Below are 23,787 nucleotides of genomic sequence, written 5' to 3'. Positions count from 1 at the left end.
AATATTATTAAAATAGGTTTTAAATACACCAACATACTGTTTATCTTGCATTAAGAAGCAGCTCTATTAAGGAATTTTTCAGCCTGGATGGGTGAAAATATATGTTTCTCCTGAAATGGAAGACAGCTGTGTAAAAACAAAAAAAAACCAAACCCACAAAACCAAACATTAAACTGTATGTTGTGAGTTTAATTCTGCCATTTTTCCTTATGCTGAGCATTACCTTGGTTTCTCTGATCTCTGTTTATAACTGAGGAGTTATTCAAGAACCAGTTGTGAATCATGGTACAGGGGTTTGCTGCAATGGTGAACCTATTTTTTTAAACCAGTTGGGATAATCATTAGTCCATCCTCTGTCCTCTAGGCAGTAGCCACTGGGAAGCACAATTCTGGGGTATGTGTAATACATTTCCCTGTTAACCACTTCCCACAGAGCAAGCTTTTGGAATACTTCATGGCAGGTGGGATTCCCAGGAAGCTCTGGGTCAGTAATGTTTGGATAGTCTGTATTCCCTGTCTGGTTCAGAACATCAGAACCTAGTAACTCAGTGAACAGCTTCTTAAATTAAAAAATGTTGATAATTTCTAAATTTTTTTTTCTTATTTCTCTAATTAAAAAGAAGAAAAACGCAACTCTAGCATTGACCGCAAGCTTTCATTGTGTAAATAATTTCTTGCCGCTAGTGATGTACTCTGTTATTGAAATGTACGGCTACGGTTTAGCAGAAAGCTATCTCTAAGAGTTTATGAACTGCTGGATTATTTTATCTGCTGAGAGCTTTGAATTCAAGAGAAATGTTGTCGATACTCCAAATCCACATCCAAACTAGACAAAGCTGATTCGGCATAGGTAGCAAGCCAGCCACAAGGACTGGAAAGACCTGAGCCTTGTTCTGTCTCTCTGTCAGTGGATATTCCTCATCTTGGAAAGTGTAGGGTACTGTCAGCTTCTCTTAAATGCATGGAGGTATGTGGGAGTCCCTGTAACTTGAGCATATCTCTGGCTTGCCGGGCTGAATAATCAATGAGACAGATTTTGTCCGTGTTTTACAAAAGCAAGGCAATGTTGGAATATCTCACTGCTGGAAAAGAAAACAATACTAAGATGCGTCTGATGAGACGATTGCTCATTAGACTGTTGCCATATCTGTTACGGATATGAGCCATACAGAATTGCTTTGCCAAATAAAGAAAAAGGAGTCTGTAGCAAGTGAAACTTTCTTTCTATGTGCATTTTGCTGCAGAATAAAAAAAACACCTTCCAGCTAATGCTTTTGTATGAGGAACAGCAGCGCACTGCAAAACATGAATCGTTCTTCATCTCTTTCAAAAATCCATACGCTTGTGAAATATGAGGAAATCTGCAGTTTTACTAGATATCTGAAGATGGAATTTGAAGTGGTTTGGAACAAGCTGCCACTTGAATTCTATTCTTTGTTGATATTTTCTGCTGCTCCTGCTTGTTCAAAAGATTCCTAGCTCCATTAAAGCACCACTGTATGCCTGTCAGCCAGGCTATATTGCTACATGTTCTTCAACAATGGAATGCAGATATCTTTCTTCTTTCCTTCCTGGTGGCAATCCTCATTTTTTTTTAGAATGAAACGAATAATTCTAGGTTTTGCTTTAACCATTTTTATTTCACTCTTTTCTCTGAGAGCAGAAATTAAACTATTGCTGAGGACAGAGAGCAGTGAACATGTCTGGAGCAGTAACACAGCCCTAGCATCTTAGCTTGAATCTCACACACACTCTAGACAGAAGGGAATTTTCAGTACAAATGGCACATCTTTTTGCACAAAACCTGGTGCCTGCCTTTCTAAATGTGAAAAAGGGGAGCAGATTCCAGACTGTGTTTTAATCTGCACAGCTCACTGAGATAATATTTTGCAGATGCAGATGAGGGGAATCTGGTCCAAGATGCACTACAAGAAAGCAAATACAGTGCATTTTTGTGTTGTTCCCTACTTTAGACATTCTAAAAGCATAAAAGGAACATTGTGATTAATCTGTATTATAAAAAGAGAGTCACACATCTCACACAGTCACACGTCTGTCCTGTCTCTGGTTTTTATTTCGGTGGGGCTGTTTAAGAAGCAAGGCATTGTTCAGCCTCAGTAAAGACAGCATAATGTTAGATAAGCCCACGTGCCCTTTGTGCCGTATATAGCATAATTGTCACCTTGTTTTAAAAAAACAGTCATTTTCACTTTTCTTCAAGAGAATAAATGCTTTTGAAAGACCTTGGTGGTTTTTTTTGTTTGTTTGTTTGTTTGTTTTTGAACAAATATGACTGTGAAGAGCTTTGTAGATTCCAGAAAGGAAATGGTTAACTTAGACCAGAACCACCAAGAAACATAAATGGACTACCTTACCTATATGTTGCCTTTTACCTCTGCAATTGAAGGTCTGAGAAGGAAAGGGATGATGGAAGGACCAGTTGGGAACAAAATCATAGTTTTCATGGCAAGCTACAAATGAAAAACTCACTGGCTGGGAGAAACTGATATGTCTCTCTGGAGAAAGACAATAAATACCTGCTGTAGGAGGACAGACTTTAGTATAAAGACACTGCACGAAGTAGGATGCTTTTGGGATAACTGGCACATTTACAGTGAATTGTCAACCGTAATCCAAATTGTTCCATGATAATGGAGATGCTGTTCATGGAAATCAAGTGTGTGCGTTGATGTGCAGATGCCATTTCAGGTTCCTTGCAGGAGGAATCCTGTCCTACAGCACTGACAGTAAAAGAATATGGTTCTGCTTAACTGATGATTATACTTGCAGATGTTCAGGTGTTGTTTTTCTGGTTTTGAACAAAATCAAGTAGTTGGCGCCACATCCAAACACTTGTAAATGAAAGAATCATCGAGACATGTTCTGAATGTGTGCAAGAATGATAATTAAAAAGTAAACAAAAAGTAAAATAAAGAGCATTTTAAAATGTCAGAAGTTGGTGCTAGAGTCTGTAATGTTGAATAGGGTTTTACTGAAAGCATAGACTGGTTGGACTGCCTTCTAGAGCAATGCTTAGTGTGGAAAAAATGTACAAGACCTGTATGGATCAGTGTGTGAATTTTGTGGGCTGTATAAACTGTTCCTTTTTCATTTATGAAGCTGACATTAAAAATGCAGCTCCAGGCAATTCCAAATCAATTATAACCCACTGTTATATTACAATTTTGATGTATTAATTGCTCTATAGTTGCAAAGACAAATCATCCCACTTTACTTAAGGTCAAGAGTTTGATAAAGATCATTCAGCCTCCCAGTTTAAATGGAGCTAACTGGAACTAATTATTAATGAGTTGGGCTGAAAAGGAATTTATGGTTTCACACATGATATTTGTTATCTCTTACAGGCAATTTCGTTCCTTACACCACTAGCAGTCATTTTTGTGGTGAAAATAATCCGGCGAACAGACAAGACTGAAATTAAAGAGGCATTCTTAGGTAACGTATGGCATACTTCAAGGCAGAAAATGTGTGATAGCTTTCAGAGATTGATTCCAATTGTAGTCTAAGCCTTGAAGAAGACCTGTCTCCGTTACAGTAGTATTCAATGCAGTTATAGTTGCAAACCATCTCCAAAAGCCTTTGCTTTTATATATGTTTATAAATGTACAAATTCTGCACCTTAATTCCACAATCTAGTGAGCAAGGGCCAGAATTCGATCAGCTAATTCAAGACTGTCCAAGAGACTGTTCAGATATATATTTTTCTGTCACAGCAAAACTGTTACTTGCCTCTTATTTATACTTGCAGCTATTCTGAATGAAGGGTTTGACTGGAAAGTCCTGTGAGACTCAGCTGCTTAGTGTAGGAAATTACTGCTCTCATCACTTTCTCTGGCTTTCTGGACTTAGTACTGTTCCCCACTGCAAAATCTGTGCTCACGTCTCAGTTTTTCTAATCACCAGCTGATGTTTCATCTTAAACTGCCAGTGGAGTTGGATGTGCACTTAATCCTGGACTGTGAACTGCTATGGCTGTGTTACGGGTGCGGTCTAATGGCAGTTTTTGGCAGCAACGTTGAGCAGAGGAGCAGGTAGACAATGGGGATGGAAAGTCTTAAACTGTTCCAGCTAATTCTGCCTGTTCCTATCTTTTGAAATCTTCTAGTGATGTATGCCCAGATCCTTCTTACTTAGACGTTGCCAAAGACTAAAGCACTTTCACTGGCAAAGGATGTTTTGAAGCACTAAAAACTGCAAATGTTTTTGTTGGCAGTGTGTTTGAAATGTGCCTAATTCTGGAATTTTGTTTTACTACCTAATTTACACTTCAGTTTATTGGCCCTTGGAAGATAAGGTCAAACTGATACTCAGCCTTGCCTTAGCTATATAGGATGTAAATGGCACTATGCATCTGCCTTTGGCCATTTTTTTTTAGATAAGGCTGGGTTCCTGTAGCTTGTTCTTTCTCCAGTTGCTCTAATGTAAGTGTGAAAAGATTGTAGTTTTGTTTTGGCTACTGCCAGTCATCTGTAGTAACTTCTGAAATATCTTACAGTGATATCTTACTGATGAGTCCCTTCAGTAGAAATAACTCTGATTCATACAATGCATACAGTCAGAGTGCTGAATTTCACTTTCTGTTGTTTAAGAAGGAAAGAAGCTTTGGATTAGTTCCTCTATCACTTATTTTCACCTTTTTGTTCTAAAGACACATTCTTTTCTTTTGCTGTTCTTGCCTTCTGTTATGATTCCCTCTTCCCAGGAGAAGACGTGCCAGCTTGCCCAGTGTTCTCCTTGCTACCCAGACTTTAAGGAAAATCCAGCCTTGATGTTCTCTTCTACAGGGTGTCCCTGTTCATTATGTTCCATAAGTGTGGAACTTCTTGTGGCTTAATTATGCTCAAGTATATTAATATGAATCAGTATGTTAATGTGTCTGGTGATGAGAAAATCCATTAACTGTGGTGGAGTTGATGATTTGCTGAGATCTGGCACATAATGTTCACAATGAATGATCAGGAAGTCCCTGAAAAGTTTAATTTCTTTAGGCATCATATGTAGAAGAGAACAAAGATCAAAAGGATGTGAAAATGTTTTGCCTCTCATATAGACATTAATGTAAAGAAGGTGATTCAGGAGTAGTTAGCTTCCTGGTGTCGATGCCCTTAATCCTTCCCCTGGAGGCACCTACCCTCTCTCTGCTGACTAGATTGTATGTCTTTTGGTGGGCAGTATAAACCTTTTGTAAAGGGAACAAAATGAGAGCAAATGGAATTTATTTATCAGTTTAATTTACACTGTCATTTGACACTTGGGTTGCTGTTGTAAAGAATATGCAATGGTGAAAGCATGGTTCGGTCAGATGTGGAATGAACAATCAAGAGAAAGCTTAATGAAAAGAGTAAACTTCACCACGTGTCTCAGAAAGCAGATATCTCTACATGTCCCATTTTTTAAAAAGGAGAATCTAGTGCTGGGACATTGATGGTCACATGCATTTGACTTGGTGGAAGATTTCAGTTCACCATGCAATCACCATAAATAACTAAGAGGAAAAACTGAGAAGAAAAAGAGAGAATGGGACTGAGTGGTCACTGTGAACATAAGTGTTGTAAGCGTGAGACTTTTTTTGAACAATAGCAGTGTTTCTAGGATTGTCTTCTTCCTTTATTTTTGCTGGCACCTGTTGCTGAAGTCTGAGAAGACCCTTGTTTCTGCTTCGTTGGATGACCTTTTTTTTAACTTAAAGAAAAATAGATCCTATAACACACCCATTTTTATGGTGTATAATATCCTTGGGCAGAGATCTTATGGAGACAGGATGAGTGCTGCTGAAGTGCAGCATCTGGGGCAGCAGTCCCATGAGAAAATAGCTCGTGTGGCTGTCATAATCAAAAGTTATATTACTGTAATGGTTCTGCTAGAAACCAGAGGTTTGCTTGATATTTTTTTTTTCTGATGGAAAAAAAAAATGTTTAGTGGCTCTTTTCTTGTAGCAGGGAGCTCTGGTGTGGACTGCAACAGAAAATCAGTTTTCATCTAAAAGGAGTGCGTGCACTGGATCCAAGTGCTGCTGAAATCCACAGGCTTTAGATGAGGTTCTTTGGAAAGTCTAGGAACTTGGATTATTCACTCATACCTATCATGACAGTTACTGTTTATTATTCTAATTTTATTAGTAAAGTTGGTTAATCCTGTGAGCAAATGTGTGGGGAAGATGTCAAGATTTGTAGTCAAAGCATCCACATCCTTTTGAAAGAAAAATAAAATAAATAATCCAATTCTAATATTAGCTAAAAGGCAATTCTTTAGCCTGAAAGTGAACTGTTTAATTCAGTCATGTGTATGTGTGTGTGTATATATATATGTAAAAACACACACGTGTGTATATATATATATATATCTTACATATAGTTCTAAGCAGGAATTCTATCCTTGACCCAGAGTGTAAGATTTTCATCCAGTAAATTAAAAAACTGATAAACACAGAACTTGATTCTCTAATAGCTGTTTCCATCTGATGATTTATAACTGTGCAAATGGCAAGATAGGAAAACTGGCTTTGCATAAGGAAATAAGATTTCTCCACAGTAAAAGCAGAACAAAGTAAATTGTGATTATTATCATGCTCTGGGGTCTCTCCTTAGTCTGGTAATAAGAAACACAGTGGGCTGCAAGGATCATTCAGTTTTCAGTCCAGTAAGGGTTTCAGTCTGTAAATCTACTGCTGTAATGCTGCAATTTATAGCTTGGTATTTAGGTTATGATTGTTTCTGTTTGTTCATTCTCTTTTCTAGCTGTTTCCTTGGCTCTAGCTCTGAATGGCGTCTGCACAAATACTATTAAATTAATAGTGGGAAGGTAAGTCTTGTCGTGTTATAAATGATGGCTTTAACTGTTAAGAGAAGCAGAGTTGACAAATACAGTACATCTCAATAAAAAGACAGCCGCTGCTCCAAAGCATGTTGAATTATATCGGGACCCTCCAAAGCTGTCCTTTCCCTGATGCAGGTGTTGTGCAACTTCATTATGTGGCATCCAGCTGTGGTAGGAATCTATGTCCTTGTGTTTTGTTATTTGCTTGACTGGTTGGCAGGTCCAGACAAACGAGGAGTTTGAAAGGAAAGGTGTGAGCTGAAATCAATTCATTAATTTGGCAACAGAGAAGGGAAGAGTCGCAGCATGTGGGAGTTGAGATGCCAGTGCCACTAGTCTGATTAAATAGGAATCAATTGAGTCTCTGTATAACCTCGTGCCTGCTTTTTGTGGGAAGTGTATTACTGAATGTGACATTTCCACAAGATCCATGGCAGAATGAACCTTGGAGCTAAGCAATAAGTGGACTCCTAGGTAGGCCATTTTTTTTAGGGAAGCATAAATTTGAATGAAAGGCTCAGAAAAATACTAGCAAATAAAAGTCTCTGGAAAATGTTTTTTTTAGGTATTTTTTGTCTCTTTATAAAATTTTGAATAATTTCAGCTGAAAAAATATCTATTTGAGTTTAATTCATGCACTATTTAATAGAGTCGAATGCTGCATTTGTTATTCAGCCTCACCTGTTTTGCAGCACTGAGGAAGCAGTGCTTGTGCTTGGTTTCTGATGAACCCTCCCTGCTACAGTAGTGATGCCCTGACAATAATGATACTTGGCACTTTTATTTTAAGAATGCTTTTGAAATACAATTAAGAATGTCTGCACCATCTTCTTCAGGCAGACATGAGCTCATTTTGCCTGCACTCTAAGCCAGTTTAGTTGGCTCTGTCAGCTTGTCTCTGCAGCTGTGGTCATTCTCCTCGCTTCTCCCCATGGTTTACCAGCTCAGGATCAGGATGGCACCAGTCCAACCAACATGTTCTTATTGAGCTCAGAGCAGGGTCAACAGAAATTTGGAGGTTTGTTAAATGCAGTTGAAGAGTCAGCATCAAGGCTGGCATTAGAATTTGGTGATTGTTTTGGTGCCAATCTCATAGCCTAAGCTGTAGTCTTGCTCTCAGCTAGATGGCAAGACTTGTGCAGCTTTGTGGGGTTGCTGCGCTGCTTTGCTCTGCCCCTGGAAGCATTGTACAAGATTGATCGCTGTAGGCACGAGCAGCCCTGTGTGTTCGTTTCCAGAGACAACTCCCACTTCCATGCTGCACTGGAAGCTTCCCTGAGGGAGCCTCCCTGTAAAAAAAGTGACCTTGAATTGATTGTTCAGGGAAAACGAAGCATTTCTGTTGCTGTGTGAAGGCAGGAGGGAATGAACTCAGTATGTAATAAGCAGTAAATGTAATGATCACTTTGAGGTTTATCTGTTACTACAGCTTTTATATTTTTAATATCCATGGTGTTTTTTGTAGACCGCGTCCCGATTTCTTTTACCGCTGCTTTCCAGATGGAGTAATGAACTCTGAAATGCACTGCACAGGTGATCCCGATCTGGTGTCTGAAGGCAGAAAAAGCTTTCCCAGTATCCACTCTTCCTGTAAGTTCATTTAAATGAAGTAAAAAGCTGTTCTAGCTATGTTTTGCAATTGCTCTTTTTTTTTTGTTAGATCATGAACCTGATTTTGGATGGAGGGGCCTGGACTTCTGTCTTAGGTCACCCCTCCCAGAAATTTCCTTCTGGAAATAAAATTGTGAGCCTGTGACCCTTTGTTATCTTGAGAAACACCTGACTTTGCTGAGAGCCATAGCGGGACTATCTGTAGAGTGAAGCACTATTCATAGAGTCACAGAATCACAGAACGGTTTGGGTTGGAAGGGACCTTAAATCCCATCGAGTTCCACCCCCTGCCATGTGCAGGGACACCTCCCACTAGCCCAGGTTGTTCAAAGCCTCATCCAGCCTGGCCTTGAACTTTTATACTGCAGTAATTCAAGGTTAAAGAAAACAGTGTGATTCTGAGGGGATATCTGTTCCCTCATGCAGACCTCTGTATGCAACCACTGTATAAAGTAAATATTTATTTTGTTGTACTCTATTGAAATATACAATAAATATTTACATGAACTACAATATGTAGTTTTAACAAGGTTTAGTTAATATCTTTCAAATACCAGATCTATTAAACCAAAGTTTGTCACAAAGACAGTTCAACTGCTTTTAAGATTTCCTTTAAAAAAAAATAAAATCCGTTGCTAAGGTGCTCTGTTCCCAGCTCAAGCAAGCAGAGGAGAACAGGTAGAGAGTCAGAGGTAGCGTGTCATGGGGGAGCAGGAGTATCAATGGTATGTTATTTAGAGGAGCAAGTGGGGAGGAAACAGGTAAACTGGGCAGAGTTTGGAGTTCCTGTGCTTTCTTGTCCGCTCCCAGGACAGCATGGGCACTTGTTACTTACTCCATTTGGCTTTGAGGTGGTCCTTGGTCCAGGTCTGATGGTTTGATGAATTACTCCTGGCTAATGCTGTATCCTGACAGACGTTCAGGTGGCTTTATGAAAACTTGCATGTCTGATTTAATTAGGTGTATTAACTCAGATGTTTACAAAGGTTCCTTTCTCTGTCTTTAGGAGCTGACTTCTAGAGTGTTTTATGTCAGGTGTCTAATAAAACTTCATCTGTAAAATAACTTGATTACTGTGAGCTTTTTTGGGTTTTTTGGCCAGTGTTGTTTGTTGCCTTGTGCTGTTCTGTTTCTGAGAGCTGCCAATTGAGTACCAGTTAAGTCCTATATCTGGAATTAGCTTTTCTTTTCTTTTTTTTTTTTTTAAAGTAATAATTTCAGATTGTCTAATTGTGCTGAATGATATATTGCAAAGGAGATGGGTAATGAGATTAATTAATTTCTGAGCTGATCTTGCTCTCTTTTTCTTGTTTGAGTCCTGAAACAGATAAAGGAGTAGTAGATATTTGTGGATATGTTACAAACTGTATAGTCATAAACAATAAACCCCCTTAGCTGTCTCAAGTTTTGTTTATAAGCTTTGATTACGTTAAAGAGACAAGAGCAGAATATACTGTATGCCATTTAGAACAAATGGTATTTATTGCTATTTGTAGTCTGTCTTCAGATCTGGTTGTCACACTTGGTTGCAATCCTCTTGGTTATTTTCTCAATATATAACAACAAAATAAGCTTAAAATAAGTAAATGTATACACTAAAATAAGTACCTGTATACACTGATGTACTGAAATTTACAGATTAGCCTTCAGCAAGTGTTACAGTTGGTCACTTTCCTTTGCTAAAATGCAGCAGTTTACTCCAGGGCTGCAAAGTGTGAGCAGCAGAAGACACCCAACGTACTTTTGTTTTTGCACAGACTAGAAACACGGTATGTGTAGCATGCTCTGCTTAGCTCTGGCACACGTACCAAGACTGCTTGTCACACAGAGAAGTGCTTTGTCCCTGTGTCAGTGGGGCAGCCATAGAATGCATACTGGGATTTTACTTTTAACTGGTGCTGGTTTTATAAGCAGTGAGCTGCTTTACTGCAGCTCGCGCAAAATTCACTTGGAGCAGAATGATGTCCAGTTCAGATCAAAATTATGAGAACACCTTTGTCCATCACTGACCAATATAATATTAGCATGTGGCTGAGTTGTCCACATTTCCCACTACAAAGCCTTTTATTGCAATGTGATAAGAATGAAAAGATGTATAAGCATTAATTTTTATCTGTAGGTAAGTGTATGCTAGAGTGAGGCAATTCTGCATCTCCTTGAAACACTTGGCTGTTTGAAGCTTCATGTTACAAGATCTAAGTCTCTGACAAGACTGTGTTTTGAAGCCTTAAAGTCCTTACATATTTTAGTCTCATAATGCAAAAGGAATCAATTTAATTCTATAATCTTACAATGCTAACCTCTGCTCCTTCTTTGTAGCAAAATGATTTACATAACAAAGATTGTCAGTATTATTTTATCAAGAATAGTTTATAGTTATGAAATTTTTTTTTCCTTGCTGTTATTTCATCCCCCACTAGATTGAAGAGTGAAAAAACAAAAAATATTGTGGGGAATGCAACTTGGTACTACCTTCCTGGACCTAGGAAGCAATGAGGATGTTGAGGATATAGTAATTCACATTCTGAAATTTTGCTATACTTTTACATTTTTGGTAATTTAGTTTGTGTAATGTATGAGCTATACCTCCTCTACCTCCCATTCCCTGTGAAAAATTATTCTCTTATCTCAGCTTTAAAAAAAACTGTCCTTCTTGCCTTCTTAACATTTAGTTAATTGCAAACTTTCCTTCCATAAACTCAGTCCAATATTTTTTTCTTGCCTCCTTTATCCCTTCCTTCAGCATAAGGTTGCTAATAGATAAAATAAAGGAGTTCCATTCTTCAGATTTCTGTTATCTGTTGTGGAACTCATGAAGCAGCCCCCCAAAAAGTGTTTTGTTTCTGTGACTGTGGATTTTTTTTCTGTTTTCATGGCTGCAGAAATGTAAGTGAGAAGGATGAGAGCTGACATAAACTCTAGTACCTCTCTTAGAATGATAGTTACAAGTAGCCCACTACAGTTTGTTATTTTCTACTTCACCTGAACACATGAAGAAAATAAATCTCAAGTAAAGGCTGCCAGGCAGCTCATAAAGAGAGGTTAGATGCTTTAGTAAAGAGCCATTTTCAACTTCAAAACAGTTTCTTAGAGCATTCCTTGGGCTGTCAATGAAAAGCTTCGTTATACCAGGATCTAAAACCTCACCCATGCAAAATGAGGCCTTTAACAAGAAAGTCTGTGGTGCTGTGGATGTTGTGCTATAGGAAGGTAGTGCAGGGATGTAAAACAATAGTGATAGTACTGACACCCCCAGTGGCCTGATCTGACCTTGCGTGCTCAATGAAAACATTGTGAACTACCTGTCTTCCACTTTGAGAGTCAACTTGTGCCCTGAAGGAGACTGTGTTCTCCTTATTAGAGCACAGATTATTTTCTTGTCTTAAATTACCACATCTTTCATCTCCCTGTGCCAAGGAGCACGTGTAATACAAATAAGAAAAATGTATGGAGCACAAACTGTTCTGTAAAGCCAAAGAGTGACTTGCAGATAGGTGCAAACTACAGTTGCCTGAAACAATTGAGGCATTTTGTACCAAATCAGAACAGGAGGTTGACCAACATGAAGACAGTGTTGTTGTTACTACCTTCTCTGAATGAGGAGCAGAACTCTACCTGCAGTGGCTGCTGAAAATGTACTTTGAGCTGGCGTATGTCATTCAAGGCTTCTGTCTCCTAGTTCTGTCTTTTCCCGTCCTTTTCTGGAAAGACTGTTGAAGTTAGGCGACTCCTTCTCTTGATGACTTTTTATAACAGCAACTTGAGTTTAGAATCTACACAAGCACAACGCGACATTCAATGACTCCACTGAAATTCACCCAGTAGTGCATGTTCTACTGGACCAAAGAAAATGCTGGCTGTTCTGGATGGGTTGGGGCATATTTTGCCTCTCTTCCAGTTGAACTGCCAGTATACCTTGTTTGAAGGAACCAATATTTGGGAGTATTTTCCAGGGTTAGGAGATTAAACCTTTACTTTCCAGGACTGGGAGATAAAAAAAGTTAAGTTTATTTGTTGTCTGTCTCTGGTTAGATAGTAAATGTCTTCCAGATCCATGGTCAGTGTCTATCACAAGGATGCTGGAGTGGACGGAAGATGCGCAACAAGTTACCCATCGCAGTTGGTTAGTACTTCCATTCACAGAGAATGATGACTTGTTTGAACCACACTAGTGCTTTATCAGCTGATGCTGACTTTGGTTTTTAACCCCCCCTGTGTTCTTACTCCATTAATTGAAGCAGCAAGGGATGCATGTTCAAATCCAGCAGTTTTACAAGCGGAACAAATGAACTGCAGGAGATCTGTAGCTGATAGACTGTGATTAGGCTGCTAGAGGATTTGGTGGTTGTGACAGAGAGGCAGAGGAGAAGAAAGGAATATAACCAGTAAGGTAGCTGTGATGTTGACATGACCAGTCAGGTGGCTGTAAGCAGGGGGAGAACTAAAGGGGCAAATTCTCTTTTCACTTTGTGGTCCTGGGAATGTCACCAATATAAACTAGTTCTATCATGTATTATGCTGTTTTTTTTAATAGGCAACAAATATTCAGAGTTCCCATATGGAGTTTGGGAATACCTGCTATCCTCTATCTGTTTTTGGAAGGTTTGGTCTGGAAGCCATGTATGCTGAAATCTTGCAGAATTCAGTCTGGAAACAGACTTCGTCTTTCAGGTCCACACATAGATTCATAGACACTGAAGATGGAAAAGCCTTCTTATATCATTTACAGTACTTCAGTTCATTCCCATATACAGATGATTCCTGACAAATTGAAAAATATTTTCTTATGTTAATCTTAAGCATCTTACATAGTAGGATTTTCCTGCAGCTTGCAATCAGGCTGGTTATTATACAGTGTGTGTGTTCACTCTAGCATAAATACTGTCTCTGATCTAATCTTGAGCCACCTAATTGGACATTTCTTTTCTGAGCTTGGTGCCTCATTTCAAATTGCTTTGAATTCATCATGTCAGTATGATTCTCCTCTATTAAGCTATGCTTTAATATTACAGTTTACTATGTGTTCCAATAATTTGCTGCGTAATTTGTTTTTTTGCTGTCATGTTAACTTCATCTTCTGTACTTATGTACATCATTGGTAGCACATTTGCTTGTTTTTCTCACCAAGCATGCTAATAATTCTTTGGGCAACTGCACTGTGGGGCTCTCCACGTATCAAAAACACTGGAAAACATCTCATCATGTCTGAAAAAATTACATGGTAGAACTAGATATGGTAAGGAGAAAGAGGGAGGGATCCATGGTCTGCTGGAGCGAGCAACAGTAGGTAGTAAGTTACAGTCTCCCTTGGTTCTTACACTGTTTGTGGGGAGTGGTGCAAAGAGTCCTGGCTGCCACCTAATACAAGAACCAAGATAATGGTTTTTGAGTAAGCTGGTCTAGTGGAATGTGTCCCTGCCCATGGCAGGGGGGTTGGAACTTGATGATGTTTATGGTCCCTTCCAACCCAAACCATTCTATGATGCTTTAGGAGCTGTCAGAGTATCACTGATACTCTCTTTTAAAGCCTGTTTATACATTACTTGGCAAGTGGTATAGAGTGATCACCAGTGCATATTATAATTGTACGTGTTGGAAGTTGCCTGGGTAGGGGTAAGCTTAATTATGGGGTTCCTGTCAGTGTCACTTGTGGAATATGGTATGAAGAACAAGTATTTTAAGACAAAGAGATGCCCTGTAAAATTGATGCTATCACAACATATGCTCTACTCTTCTGAAAAATCCTGTAAGGCACTCTGTAGTGCAAAGCTAGGAAATTAGTTTCAGGTTTCATTTAATATCTATCAGTTTTAGAAGTGGAGCATATGAACTGAAGCAGATTTCTATTCCTTAGGTCTGAAATCTTTGAAAGGCTGGTCTTAGCATCCAGTAGAGTTTTACTGATGTATTTAACAAAAGAGACTGTCAGCTACAAGAAGATCAGTTGATGCTGGCAAAAAAAAAAACAAACATTTTATGTAAGATCCTTTGAAGGATCTTTATGGAAAAATCTACAGTTTTGCAGTAAAGGACAGAGTCTTTGACCAGGAGTGAACACCTGTTTACTTTACTGGATGTGGTTAGACTATTTGTATGCTGACTGGTAACTAATTTAAGGCACCATTTAGCAGGACTGCAGGTAGATTTCTGCAGGTGGAGAAGGAGTTAAACTGAAAGAGGGCCGATTTAGATGAGATATTAGGAAGAAATTCTTGACTGTGAGGCAGTGGCCCAGGTTGCCCAGAGAAGCTGTGGATGCCCCATCCCTGGAGGGGTTCAAGGCCAGGCTGGATGAGGCTTTGGGCAACCTGGGCTAGTGGGAGGTGTCCCTGCCCATGGCAGGGGGTTGGAACTGGATGAACACATGTTTTTTAGAAACACCAAAAGTCCTGTGTGAATGAAATGCCAAATTCTTAATCCTGTTTGCTCTCTTAGATGAGGTGATTAATTCATTATGATGTAACTCCCTTTAGGCTCTTACTCTACTCAAAGCATTTGCAAGCAGATTGCAATTCCCAGAGTTCTGGCCTCAGCTTTATTTAGTGACTATTTTAACTGTGTTCATTCTGAATTGGTCAGAACTATTTAAGCTGTGTTTTGCAGACAGGGGATTTCTGTCATAGATTTGAGGGTGTTGCATAAAACTGGTTTTGATATGTTTGTGCTGAAGAAAAAAAGAATAGCTTAGTAAGAGTTTAATTTAACCTCCTTGTTAACCTCCTTGGAGCCTGTACTGCTTAGTATTGGTAGTCAGTGGCAGATAGAGCTCATAATTTTAATGACTAAATGAATAATCACTTGCTAGTCTGGTTTGTAACAGGTTATAGTTTGATTCATGAGTCTGGCTTTACTTCTCCTAGAACAGGACTTTGCACTTCCCTGTTTTGAACTTTAGGATATTCATGTTGGCCATTGATCTCAGAAAAGTCGAAGTTGATGCTGGTGAATTTCACATCAACTGACTGAAAGACAAACTTGATAAAAAATTAAAATCTCTTGAATAACAGTGGCTGCAGAGATAATTTAACCTACAATTTCATGTTGGGTTGGATAGATTCATGGGAATAAAATCAATTAAAATATTTTCTGCATAAAAGTGCTGCACTGGCAGCAGAAGAAATAAAATACTTGTGTGATTTTATTTTTGTAGTTGCAGTTTAGTTACTTGAATTAGTTTGAAAAGTTGACTTTTGGCTAAATTGTGCCATTGATTTTTTTTTTTTTAATATAAATCTTTATTGGTTACAGAGGTTCTTTTTTGCAAAGAAAAGTCAAGCTTTGAAGAAATTACTTTGTGGTAACATCTCAATTTGATTTTTACATCTTCCAGAGTGAATGTTAACATAGTGCTGTACAAGAGCTCTTATTTCTTGTGTGTAGCGGGTTTTTTTTTCTTCTTTGTATTATATTGTCTGAAAGAGGGTTGTAGTGATTACTGTTGAATACAGCTTGAAGAAATCAGAGAATCTAAAATGAAGCACGTAATCAGAGTATTTGGCTGTAGGGACAATAACAGCTACTGTTATGTCATACGTTTTTTAATTACCCCCTTGATGGATGAAGAGGTCTTGACATATTTGAGAGAAAAATGGCCTTTTAGAAGTGAAGAAGAAAATTATTTTCTCTGCCTTTCAAGCTATAGCGTACACTTACCTCACAGTCTTCATAGGCAAGGTGGCAAATTATATGTACACATAATTTTTGTGTGTTGGTTGACTCAATTTTTATAAGGAATTAATGATTTTAAAAGAAACAGTTCCTTTCATTGTATATTTGTAATAATTTACACTTTTTATACAAATAAGACCTAAGTAGTAATATGTCACTGTTAACGTAACTAACATTCGCAGTGGTCAGATTTGCAAGGTTGTAACATCATGAAGATGATTTTTCACAGTTTCATTATTCAGGGTGAGCCTTTGCAAGTATGAACTCATTGCAAATCAAGGTAAACATCAATTTCCAACACAACACATAATCTTGCTCTGATCAGAATCAATGCCAGAACTGAATTGCCTGGAGAATTCTAACCTATTAATAGTCATCATTACTACATCAAAGAAGTAATCAGCAGAGTTAATGGGAGCAGTGACCAAGGAATTAGGATCTTAATACCTGCTGTGCACTTTAAAATAGCTTTAAGAAAACATTGCCAGTGGGGCTTGTTGCACATGGTAGATTCTGTTTATATTAAAAGTAGGATATGCACATTATAAAAGTACTGGATATGAGGTCATCTGTGCTTATTTGAGAAAGAACAGTGTCTCCAGAAAGGAAGCATAAACAACAACAGGAAAAAAGTAATTGGTTACCCTTTTCTGCTGGCATAATAAATGGGATTACATATTCAGACAGGTCCTGAATAGTAATTTCCTACTCTAAGTAGCCAAATTCCATTATGAATGACAGTAGTAATTGCTCAATCTGTTGTAACAAGCTTAAGAATATACAAGACAAATTCTTCTGCAGAGGTCCCCCAGCCATATCTTCAAATAAGGAGAGAGGAACGCCATCTGACGTTTTTCATTGCATTACCATTTCTTCCTTTGTGAGCAAGGTCAGCCCCCACATTTCTGCTATCTAGCAAAATTCAGGAGACTTTCTTGAAGAAAAGCTAAAAGTAATGTGATTCTTCATGGTAACATGTTATTTAGGCAACACCAAGGACTGCATGAAAAATCAGAAATTGTACTACAGCTGGTTTCAGAGCTCTAGTAGAGCCAGCTCTATCAGAGCCTGTTTCTTTCTTGATCTCAGGACTGTGATTTGCTGGCTTGCAGGCCACTGGAAATTGTGATTCACATAGGACACCAAAGAGGTGGTGGTGGGTGGGGCTTCTTATTTGGTTTTGCTTTCCCTAATCGAGAGACCAGATCATGCAGGTAACTCAAGAGTAGAGTGAGACTTCAGAGGAGAGGGAGTGAAAACGGAATCGTCTTGAATTAATGAGGATTAGAATGAATGACTCTGAGTCAACATCATTCTTCCTCTAGTGCTGGAGAGCCAAAGTTAAAGAAATGAGCTGGAAGTGTGAGTAAATCTCTGAGTTTAGCTTGGATACACCAGTTTTCCCAGCAGCTATTGCTGTTTCTTGGTTATTTAACTGTTCAGTTTGCTGTCACCTGTGTAAGGCAGAAGCTTAATTATCTTTCAGTCAAATTCTCTCTTTTTTTCTTTTGCCTAACTTTAATTTCTCAGGTAAAATTAGTAAACTAAGATTAAGGTATATGCTTGATTACACAGCCTGCAGAAGTTGTGGTATTGTAGGCTTTAGCTGTACGTAGAGCTAAGACCGTTGTTCTTTTGACTGACCTTTTCAGTTAAAAGGACTTTGAGCTACACTAGAGATCTAAAGATCAATTTTCATCTGTGAGCTGCAGTGACAGCTCTTCTCGGGAGCAAAGCAGGTCAGAAAGGTCAAGACTAATTTCAAAATGGATGACTATCAACTCAACTGAGGCAGAGGAGGCTGGCACGTCGTTTTCTGGCCACCTTCCTTAGTAATGTATCCTTCAGTGTGGAGTTTTCTTTAAGGTAGGTCAGCTCAACAGTGGGCTGTTTTAGGCAGCACGTGGAAGGTAAAAGAGCTTGGCTGCCACATTGGGTATGAGAGCAGCTAAACAGCCCAAGCAAAACCATGGCATGGTTGCATGTTCATTATATTCACTGCATAAATCTGTTTCTTTCCTCTCTTCTAACTCTGATTTCAGGTCAAACGCTGGTCTCGTGAAGGATATCCCTTCATCCTCCTCTGCAAAGAGGAAAATAGAGACTCATAGTCAGAATTCCTGTTTTGAGATCTAGAAGCTTGTATTTGTGTGTGAATTTGGCCCCTGTCCCATCAGCTGTGAAACATTTCAATCAGGTTAATCAGGAATGACTGCTAGAAGCAGTCATTGCTCTTAATCTTGATCGGGTAATTTTCTATGTCTGTAGAGACTAAGGGCAAGACTTTCTGTGGTGGCATTTTCATTCTGATCCGGTGAACGCTGTTGAAATCAGTGCTATAACAGCCCCCTCTTGTAGCACTGTGCTTCACATCATAGTGTGGTCTTTGAGCCCATGTTAAGAATAAACCAGAATATGTGTGAGAGCGTTCTGCCTTGACTAGAGCTACTTGGAAGTACAACCAACCATTCTGTTTCCATGGGGACTTCACATCTGTCTACAGGGCGGTCACCGTCATGGGTTGGGATGTGTGTTTTCAATTCCACAAGAACTAGTTGTGATCAGTCTTCAAGTAATACTAGTTGGCTCAAAAACCTTTTGAGCAGCAAGCGTGATAGAGCTGGCTTAGATAAGGACATGTACTTGTAGTGGAAATAACCCTGAGTCAGTCCAGAATTGCTGCAATAAAAACAAGAGTAAGCAAAAGAAAAATAAGTCAATAAAAACCTTGTGATTGAATTATAAAGTTAAAATGCTAGACACCTTTCTTTAGAGGTGGCTGACTGATTTATCAGATTGCAGAAATCTCAGTCATAAAGATTTCTGAAAACATTAATTCAGGTCTCTTGAAAACAAGGGGATATTAAAAGTCTCTTGATATAAAAGCTATGAGATAAATGCAGGAAATCAAGCATATTATTTATGCCAGAAAGAGAAAAATACAGAACATCTGCAGAAAGCCTCATTTGGATTTTGCTATTACTGTCAGTTCTTCATAGAAAGCACCAGCTACTGCAGGTAAGTAATTAGATAATTTTTTCCCCCTCCTTTCTGCATAGGACTCAGCAAGTAATGAAGTCAGTGTTTTAACTAACAAAACTTGTACAAAAAAGTTTATTCAAAATGTTTTTAAAGTTAATACTGCTTTGTTGCAATCAACTGATTCATCTGGTGACTTTCTCTTGAGTCTTTTAGTTGTTGCTTGTTTCAGTCTGAACGAAGACAGTAGTTTTAGAAGTCTCTTTGTCTGGGGTTCCCACATTCTGTTTAAACAACGAGAAACTTTTGGAAAATGATGACGTTGGAAGGCAATGTAGGTTGGATACCTACACTGAACGAAACTGACAGTGGATAATAGGAGATCTTTTTAAAAAAAATTATCTTGCAGGGGAGAAGGGAGGAAGGAAAAATCTTTGGATTATTTTACTGAGGGAGTTAATCAGACAATAGAAATCAGAATGGTTGATCAGAGGTTTTTGATATCATAGCATTTCCACAGACGCTCAGGACTAAATATAATTTGAACGGGTGAGGGGTGCTCAGTGATGCAAGAAGTTCTCTTATCATATGATTAGCCATTTATTCTTCATTGTATTAGCCTGTCTTTGCTGGTCTCTTCTCCCTGATAGTGATGGTATGTGTGGGAATGGTTCAAAGCCATGCCAGGAAGATTTAGACCGGACATTAGAAATAATTTCTTTACTGAGAGGGTAGTCACACACCGGAACAGGCTTCCTAGAGAGGTGGTTGATGCCCAAGCCTGTCAGTTTGCAAGAGGCATTTGGACAATGCCCTTACTAATTTGTTTTAACTTTTGGTCAGCCCTGAAGTGACCATCTAGTCCAACTGCCTGACCATTGTAGGTCCCTTCCAACTGAAATATTCTCTCCTAGTCTAGTCTAGTCTTCTCTGCATTTCTTCCTTGAAATCAGTAAATTTGTGTGGGTGAACACAGCAGCAAGATCCTATCTTGAAAAATGGAACTACTAGTTGCTGTAAATAGTTTAGTATGGCAAGGATGCTAGAGTCTGAATGAAAATGAGTGTCACTGTATCCGGAGAATGCCTCTTGCAGCAGGGCAGGTAATGGGTAGGAGTTAAATATGAGGAGCAGGAGTACATTTTGCATGTGCCTATTCTTGGGTCTGGCCTTCATTCTGTTACCAAAGATGTTGTATGGTATGCCTTAGAAATGCCTATTTATCTCTAGCAGTTAGAGGCTTGATAACTGGTTCACATACCAATGTCTGCATTTTTGTGGATGTGTCCCGTTCCTCTGAGCTAAACTCTGCTAATTTAGGCAGAAAGTGTTATCAGGATTACTCCTAAATTAGTTTTCTGTCCAGTCCGCTCCTTGGTTTTGGGGGAAGAACAAAGAAATCTCTTGGTTTTTTTCCTTCTCTAAACAAGTTATAAAGTCTCTGGTAGTCTGACTAGGAGTCTCTGTAGTGGGAGTTGTCACCTTAGACAGGTAAGGACTACTACAACAGTTCTTAAAAGAAGTGGCACCTTTGCTGTTGACTGGCTGCTGGTTGATATTTTATTTTCTCTTTATCTCCACACTGTTTCACTCAGTGCTGTTTCTCACTGTATAGTGCATTACTGTTTTATCACCCCTGAGGAGTTGCCTTCTCTGATGAGATCAAAGCTGATTATGCAAGTTCATGCTTGCACCAGATTTGCTTGATAAAGCACTAATTAAATGACTATAGTATTTGTGATGTGTCTTACTGTGTCACTAAAAAAGGAAAAAGGGGACTGGAAAATATTATGTCTTTAGAGAGGAAGGACAGCTACCTCCTCCCCTTTTTCCAAAATTATTGAAATTAGTCAGTTGTAAAAAATGAAAAGATTTTTACATTTTAAAAGCCGTTAATTTGTTTGAAAAATTAAGATGATTTATATGCTTCAGAGTGAAGAAATCCAATAGAATTGTTTGCTATCCTGTGATACTTTTTATAAAATATTACTGCAGTACATGTAATTATAGTTGGGTATCTAAATTTGAACCGTTAATTATCTTTAGCTAGCAATTTCATGGAGGATAATCATATTTCCTTCATTTGAAAGTGAACATTTTAAGTAACAGATGAGCTACAAGCCACAGGTTTTTGGCAGTAATTGCTCCTACTCCCCTATTTTCAAGATAAATCTCTTAATTAGCAGCTGTATAGCAGTGTCTCTCTGAAATATTTCATCCTCTTAAAGAAGCAGCCAGGGAAATAAGGAATGGATTGCTTAGATATACAAGGAAAAAAAAAATCTCATGTGGGGTTTAGTGACTTCTTAATTCAAACTGTACTCAGGAATGGCTGTTTTTAATGCTTTTACCTCTTCCCAGACACATTTACCTCTCAGTACTCGGTAACAAAGGCTGCTTGAATTCATGAGGGGCTTACGAGATGAGCTCTCTAAAGTTTAGTTTTCCAGCTCTGATAATAAATCAAATCCTGCTAGTCTGTTTGAGGTTCAGATTATGTATATATCTCCAGCATACCTCCAAAAACTTTCTATTTTTTCCTGATTTTAAATTTTTTTTTTTTTTTTAATACATTAAATCATATCAGTTGAAACAGTGGTTCCTATTGGTATTTATCCTGCATGGCAAACATGTTCCCTGCATTTTCTTTTACACTGTAGTATTTAACACAATTTTTTTTTTTTATGATGGTATATGATATATTTTCCCCTTCTGAATGCATGATGAAAGAGATTAATCCCAGTTCTACTGTGAACTCCAGAGTGGACAGCAACTTTATTTTTGTTGTCTTCAGAAAATCTAGACTGAATTGGAAATGAAGACACTCACTTTCCAGTCCCTGGAAACTCTCAGGAGAGTTATTTAAAAGTTTCTCTAAGAGAGTTATTTACAAGTTTGGAGCCCAGCATTGAATTCAGTGACGGTATCATGTAGCTGAGAGTGCAGCCGCTCTCCTCTTCATGTCCTAGTTCAGTTTGCTCTTTATAGTGTGGTTGAAGAAGGCTTCATAGTGCTTGCCTTTTTTCCCCCTAAAACTCTTCTTTACATAAAACCCACAGTGATAAGTTCCTCTTGTGAATGGTGGATGGATCAGGCTTCATTGCTTTGCACTTTGCAGTGTAGCAGAAATAAACATTTTTGTGTTCCTGCTGGGTCTCACAGCTTGAAAAGAGAAGCAGAAATCTTCTATGTAAACCTTACTGATGTAGCTGTGCATAGTCTTGGGGTTTCCCTAGTTTATTTTTGAATTATTTAGGGGATTATTTTCAGGCAGTACTAGAACTGGTATAGTTCAGCAAATTCCTTGACACTGCCTACCATGCTGCATCTTGTGTTTGACACAATTCTGATCCTCCATTGAAAAAATTTCTGTCCATCAAGGTGGTTTTCAAGATGTCTTTTAATTGTATTTTATATGCTAATCTGTATGCTTGTACAAATTCACTTCAAACAAATTTTAAATCAAATGCACATCCCCAAAAGACTGATGCAAATACTTGGCATGGTGGATGGGAGGACAAATAGTTGAGCAGGATGTGATCCATTATCAAGGGTACTACAAATGGCATGTGTATGACAAAGCAGGGAGCAAGACTTTACCCTGATCCAACGTGTCGGACTTGGGATAGTCTAATATTGAACTGGAAAGAAAAAAATGCTCTTGACAGGATTTATTTGTAGTTGGATACTTCATAAATTCCCCAGTGACAATAACTTGTATTAGAGTTGGAGAACTGATGATCAAAAGCTTGTGGCTAGATACTGTATTTAGGCTAAGGTCTAGCAGAAAGAGAAATTTATTCTCTGGTTATTGATGATTGACAGGATAGTAGCCTGCTTGAATTAACCTGGCAACTCTTATCTCAGTTTTAACAATTTTTTTCTTGATAAACTAGAGGTACAGTATCAGGACTTTATTTCATAAAGGGGTGCATATCTGATCCAACACAGAAAAATCAGTCAACACTTGGTATTCCTGATGCCTGTAAGGAGAAGAATGCATTGACTAGGGACCACAGTAGAGCAGCTCCATTGCGTGTGTGTCTGTGTGTTCAAGGACCAGTTGCATCCAGATCTCATGGTGTCCTAGGTTTAAATCTGATGAGTTGGACCTAATTTCACCAAGTGTAATTGAGAAGCATGGAGATCTTGGCAGTGAGTAAAGAATAAAAAAAAAGAGAACATTCTCAATTTTTGGTAGCAGTGAGATGCTTTAGATGTTTCAGGTGTAATGAGGTATCTTGAAAGGTGCATGAAAATAAAATATGTCAGAAAAAAACCAAAAAAGGTTCATGAGAATTCACTGTGACAGTCCTGCAAAAAAGCAACGTAATGACTAATACTCTAGTTACTTGCTTTTCAGATAATATAGATCTATTTTTGTTCTAACATGTCTTTGTCTCCCGTATCTCCTTTTTATTTCCCAGATCCCTGTATACATTTGTATTTAGTGATGTGTTTTTCATGTTGCTTCTGTTGAACTGTTTTTTTTTGTGAAAATAAAGTAATAAAGCTAAGCCAAAGGGAAGGTGATTGGCTGTCCCACTTGGAAAAAAAAAATAATATTTCACCTGTGATAATAAGTTCAAAACATTCTCTGGGAATTGTACTTCTGTAAAATCCTCTTTGTATTGAATTTCAGCATTAAAATTTATGCAGCTCTTTGGTATCATACTTTTTCCTTCAGGAAAG

At 38.3% G+C, this 23,787-nt stretch overlaps 1 protein-coding gene across 1 annotated transcript in view; it reads left to right on the top strand.

Annotated features, from left to right (window-relative positions):
- Positions 1-3,324: 3,324 nt before the first annotated feature.
- Positions 3,325-23,787, top strand: part of PPAPDC1A (phosphatidic acid phosphatase type 2 domain containing 1A) — a gene marked incomplete at its 5' end in the record, with an annotated part of 29,644 nt that continues 9,181 nt past the window's right edge. The window contains 3 exons of the mRNA XM_010083318.1: positions 3,325-3,456; positions 6,759-6,822; positions 8,303-8,427. Coding sequence (XP_010081620.1) covers positions 3,325-3,456; positions 6,759-6,822; positions 8,303-8,427 — 321 coding nt within the window. The remainder of the gene's footprint in view (positions 3,457-6,758; positions 6,823-8,302; positions 8,428-23,787) is intronic.

Source organism: Pterocles gutturalis, unplaced genomic scaffold (assembly GCF_000699245.1).
Source record: "Pterocles gutturalis isolate BGI_N339 unplaced genomic scaffold, ASM69924v1 scaffold32235, whole genome shotgun sequence".
NCBI lineage: Eukaryota > Metazoa > Chordata > Aves > Pterocliformes > Pteroclidae > Pterocles > Pterocles gutturalis.
Note: the sequence above shows the minus strand (reverse complement) of the source record. Positions and strands in the feature narration are given on the sequence as shown.